The 5,000-nt window shown below is 44.8% G+C and overlaps 1 protein-coding gene across 1 annotated transcript in view; it reads left to right on the top strand.

The window, feature by feature from the left end:
• The window catches only part of LOC119597118 (piezo-type mechanosensitive ion channel component-like), a 173,369-nt gene that overhangs the window by 127,477 nt on the left and 40,892 nt on the right, over positions 1-5,000 (top strand). The window contains 1 exon segment of the mRNA XM_037946601.1: positions 3,404-3,586. Within this exon segment, the coding sequence (XP_037802529.1) occupies positions 3,404-3,586 (183 nt within the window).

Raw genomic sequence — 5,000 nt, 5'->3', positions numbered from 1 at the left:
ATATAATATCTTAAACACCACATCTTTCAGGTATATTTCGCTTATATGCTTTAGATAAATTGATTATTATGAAGCAGATTCACAGGAGAGCATTGCAGGAACACATTCTACTTTGGAGACGACTCTTGTAACTACGAAGACGAGGAAGGACCGCCGCTTCACAGTTATTTTCCGATATTCTTTCATCCATCTTTCATTATCTCTCTTCATTTCTTTACCTCACATTTAATAGAATAAATTCTCCCCACTTCGCGTGTCTCCCGGAGTGGCCGCCACGACCTCATTTTGCTTTGAAAAATCTGGTTATCTGGCAAAGGGAGACTTTCATTCCAGGTGTTATAAGTGGTAGTACCTTGTGTGTGTATGGAAAAAAATAGTTCTTAATCCTAGAGGTGTACTGAATAATCCAATTGATTTTTTACTGTTGCTTCTACTAGCTTATGTGTGCAAAAATAACGAACAAAGTTCCTTGTGCCATTGCTGAAAAGGTAGATTTCTCAGCAAAAATAATATCTCATTCCTTTTACTGTTCTTCTTCCTTGTTGGTTAACCAAAGGACTAAAGTCATGACCTATGGAAGTTAGTCCATGGTATAAAATTCTTGTCCAAAAACAACAATATCTGAAGCGGCATTTGATCATTACACCGAGCCGTGGAACCTTGTTCTTCTGTTAACTAGAAGTCTGGCTCTCTCTTTCTTCTCTCTTTCTTTCTCTCTCTCTCTCTCTCTCTTTAAATATATATATATATATATATATATATATATATATATATATTTTTTTTATATATATATATATTTCTCTCTCTATCTATCTCTGCTCTCTCTCTCTCTCTCTCTCTCTCTCTCTCTCTCTCTCTCTCTCTCTCTCTCTCTCTCTGAAAGGTTATATCTAGTAGCCAGTCAAATAGGCAGTTGTAAGGCTAATCCCGCACCTACATTTACTAGGCCTCTCTCCCCTAGTAGTTAGCTAGTCACCCATGTCCCTCCCATTATAAGTAGGTGGTCAGGCTTCATGTGCTTTTGGTAAGGCTAATGGACTTGATTGACTCCAAGTCTGCTTTGCTGTGATTAATACACTTTGTGGAGTGTTGCTTCAAGCTTACTGGGTTTGTGTTTATTTTAACTTCCGTTACGTAGGCTATTTCCCGTTAGAAAAAGTTTATTTTTAGGGGATATGATCATTCAGTAATGATGAGATAGAATACCAGAACATTAGTTTGGATTTAGATTCAGTGTTCCATTAAAAAAGGATATTAGATTTTGAATTAAAAATATCCATTACAAAATATCACTCCAAGAAGGGAATAATATTGTATTATCTCAGTTATTCATTATGCTTTGTATTTTTGACATATTTCCAGGTCTGTTTTTGTGTGTGATGAGTTATTTTATGCTCCGAAACATCCGTTTGCTGCATTTTGTAGATTTCTCTCATTTTGAATGGCATATTTTTAAAATCCTATTTTTGAAAGACTTTGATATCTGCCTGTGATTTTGAAAAGGCTTTCTTTGCAAAAGCGTTGCCTGGCAAAAACATCCAGACAGTCAGGAAATCATTGAAGTGAATTGTATCCCCACTATGGATAGCGTTTATTTCTGACCATGAAATATGTGTTTAGTTTAGATCCCTTACTTTAAACATTCATATACTGATGCACTTGTCCCTAACAGCAACTTGCAAAACCTGCGCTAAAATTCGTTGTCTCAGATATTCCCTTTTCTTCCCCTAAACTAACCTGCCCTCTCGAGGCACGTGTCTGTCCAGCCCGGAGGCGGGGCCGAGGAAACGGGTTGTGTGCAAGCGCCTTGTAGAAGACCCTTAGGTTATTCCGTGTGCCCATCTGCTCTTGATATTTTTAATAGTTCCATTTTTTGTAGCTGGCAATAGAACGCACCTGTGGCCTTTTCAAAGCATGTGTGTGCGCCCGACCTATTTTTTGATAGCCAGTGCAGACAGCGGGCTTGGCCGTTGCACGCTGCGTCTAACGCACTGATTTATCCTTGTTGCAGCCAACACCTCGGAACAGTTTTCCAATGTCAGTAGTCCCCTTCCCTTGGAGATGACCTCGCCCCCTCCCCTGCCCCCCTCCGCAGGTGTGGACGGTGCCCAGGACTCCTCGGCGTCCCCCCGCCCCCTCGCCCTCAGCGCCACCCCCGGCGCCCCCACCCCGTCCTCCGCCAACATGACCCTCTCCCTCGACGGCTACCTCGAGCCGGCCCGCCTCTCCCTCACCACGCCCCACTTCTCGCACCAGCCCATCACCTCCCCCTCCGAGGACTCCTTCCCCTACTTCTCCCCCCCGCCCTACCCCGCCCTCCGGGACCGCCACGCCCCCATGCGAGCCTCCGCCCCCGCCGCCCACGACATCGGGCCCCCGTGGCTGCGCGACCACCTGGCCTACCACCGCCCTTCGGTCTCCACCACGTCGCCGGCGATGTCCCACCACACCTGTAATGCCCGCGCTGCCACCTCGCTTGTAGGAGCATGCCCCTCGCGCGGAGAGACGTAGCGTCCTCCTCCTCCTCCTCTCACTCCCTTCGTCTTCTGTCTACATATATATATTTTCCCTCATAGTGTCGTAGCTTTTATTCGGTTTCCTCCGTAGTGTCTCCAGAAGGGCAGGCCATCTATTTCTTCTCTTGAAATTGTGAAGTCCCGTCATAGCATATAAGTTTTTTTTCTTTTTTTCGATTGTCCCCTTCCATTAGTTTCTTCCCATCCTCTCTCCTTCCTATTCATTAAATTGCTTCTTTACGTTTCGTTTCAGGAGAATATCTTTTTTGGTTGTTTTTGTTAAGGGTTTGCAGGTCACATACCGATACTTGTCCTTTATATTTTGTATTTGTTTTTACAAGTTTATTTCATTAGGATTTTGATAATTATTTATCATGTTTTTATTTCAACCTGACAGCGATTTTAAGAAGTGGAAAATATCTTTAGAAACTCCCAAAATGTCTCTCCTTTCTCTTCAAAGAGTTTTGAGAACCTTTCCGAAAAATAGTATTTTTTGAAGTTAGAAAAAGCGACATGCCCCCCCCCCCCTCGTCCCTTTCCCTCCCCTTTACCCCCACTCCTTTCCGTGCCTACTCGTCCCACCTCCCCAACCTCCTCCCCTTCCCACGATGTACCTTCCCCCGCCTCCTTCTCTGTCCTGCCCAGCCGTCCACCTTCTCGCTCAACACTGTCACGCCCCCACCCCGTCCCCTCCTGCCTCCCCCTCCCCCTCCCCCTCCTCCCCACCCTCAGAAGCCTTGGCACAGCCCCTCAGGAAGCAACCAGCTCGTTCCCTTGCACCGGCGCCGAAGTCCTTTCCTTAGTGTCTAAGTGTTGGAGGTAACCAGTTTTGGGGGGACGTGTGTGTTCTGTTCCATGACCTTCCGTGCCGCCTTCCGCCCCCCCAGCAGGAGGCGCCGAGCGGAAACCACCTGTCGAGGAGGATTCCCCCGCTGGCTCCTTCCCGCCGGCCGAGGACCCCCCGCCACAGCCCGTGCACCGGAAGCTAGGCCATACCAGGAGCTGCCCCTTGTTAGATGGGGGCCAGCTTAGGGCATCTGACCCACGGGGTACTGGCCGTCGCGTGCATGGTAACATGAAGCCCGCATCCATCACTGCCCTCAGCACCCTCCCTCCCTCCCTCCCCCCTCTCTTCTTCTGTTCCCCCACTCTAATACGCTCCCCCCCCCTCCCCTCCCCCACTTTTTAGCCCGCAATGAAGCTTTTCTAACTTCGTCCGCATCGGTGTTGTGGTGACCCTTCCTCCTGGGTGAGAAAAGTCTGTCTCGAGGTCACTCTTCGCTGTACAGTCCCTGGAGAGCCCTCGCTTGACCTCGTCTGACTCCTAATTGCACTCTTTTGGTGGACTTACGCAGCTCCTAGCCCCTCCCCCCTTTCCAGTCTCCACTCGTGCAACATTTTAACGGCATGCAAATTGCTCAGACTAATTCATTCTTCTTTACATTCTTTTTGTTACTAACGTTCACAACATTTTTACCCCCCCCCCCCGTTGATTCGTTCTTTATCGCGTTGTATCAGCATTCTCCCCCCCCCCTCCCCCCTCTCCCCGACACTCACTTCCTGAAAGATTTCGTTTTTCAAAGCACGTTCCTGAAGTTCGAAACAGGGACTTTTTCAGCACCTTTTTAGGATTTGTTGCATCTCTTCTGTTTACGATATCCGATTTTTGAAAACTGTTGCTGTATATTTACCTATTTATCACTTATCAAAGATTCTTTATCCTTTTCGTCTTTTATCAATCTGCATCGTCTGAATCACTACTTTGCGAGACGAGGGAAATGGTCTTTGTGACTTTACGTTTGTTCGAAGCATGTCTGTATGCATGGTTAATTCTGACATTCAGTATTATCAGTATCGTTGTCCAGTGTATCATGCTCAAGAGATTGGCACTTGTATAGCACTGACACCTTAAAATGTGATCTTAAGAATATGTATATTCCCTGATCTTAATCAATTATTCACTCAAAATGGAGAACAAAGAAGCTAAGTTTAGTGTGAGTTGAACGTCAGTGATCATGCGTAAAAATATTTTTTTTTCTCTTGTCTCTAAAGCGGTATTTCCTTTAGACGAATATATTCCGGAAAGAGAATGGATATATTTTTCTTTTACGTTTCTTGTATGTGCATATCGACACCGAAATATCATTATATGGATGCTAAAAAATATTGCTATATAGTTTGATAATTAGAGAACAGACTTGAGAAGACTAAAGAGTTTTTATGAACCAAAATGATTATATTACCGTCGATTTGCTCCACAGAAAACGCAGGTGAGACTAGGACTAACTTATCTAATATTCATTTACAATTCTTTTTTAAATGTTATTTTTGAACTTATTATTTTTGGTGTCCTTTTTGTAATGTTTCTGCATATACATGTGTGTTTACGTGTCTCTGTGTAACTGTATATTATTCTGTATTTAGTACAAACAATACACAAGACTTTGAAAATAATTACCGTATTGTAATGGGTCACACTCAAGT

Source organism: Penaeus monodon, chromosome 38 (assembly GCF_015228065.2).
Source record: "Penaeus monodon isolate SGIC_2016 chromosome 38, NSTDA_Pmon_1, whole genome shotgun sequence".
NCBI lineage: Eukaryota > Metazoa > Arthropoda > Malacostraca > Decapoda > Penaeidae > Penaeus > Penaeus monodon.
Note: the sequence above shows the minus strand (reverse complement) of the source record. Positions and strands in the feature narration are given on the sequence as shown.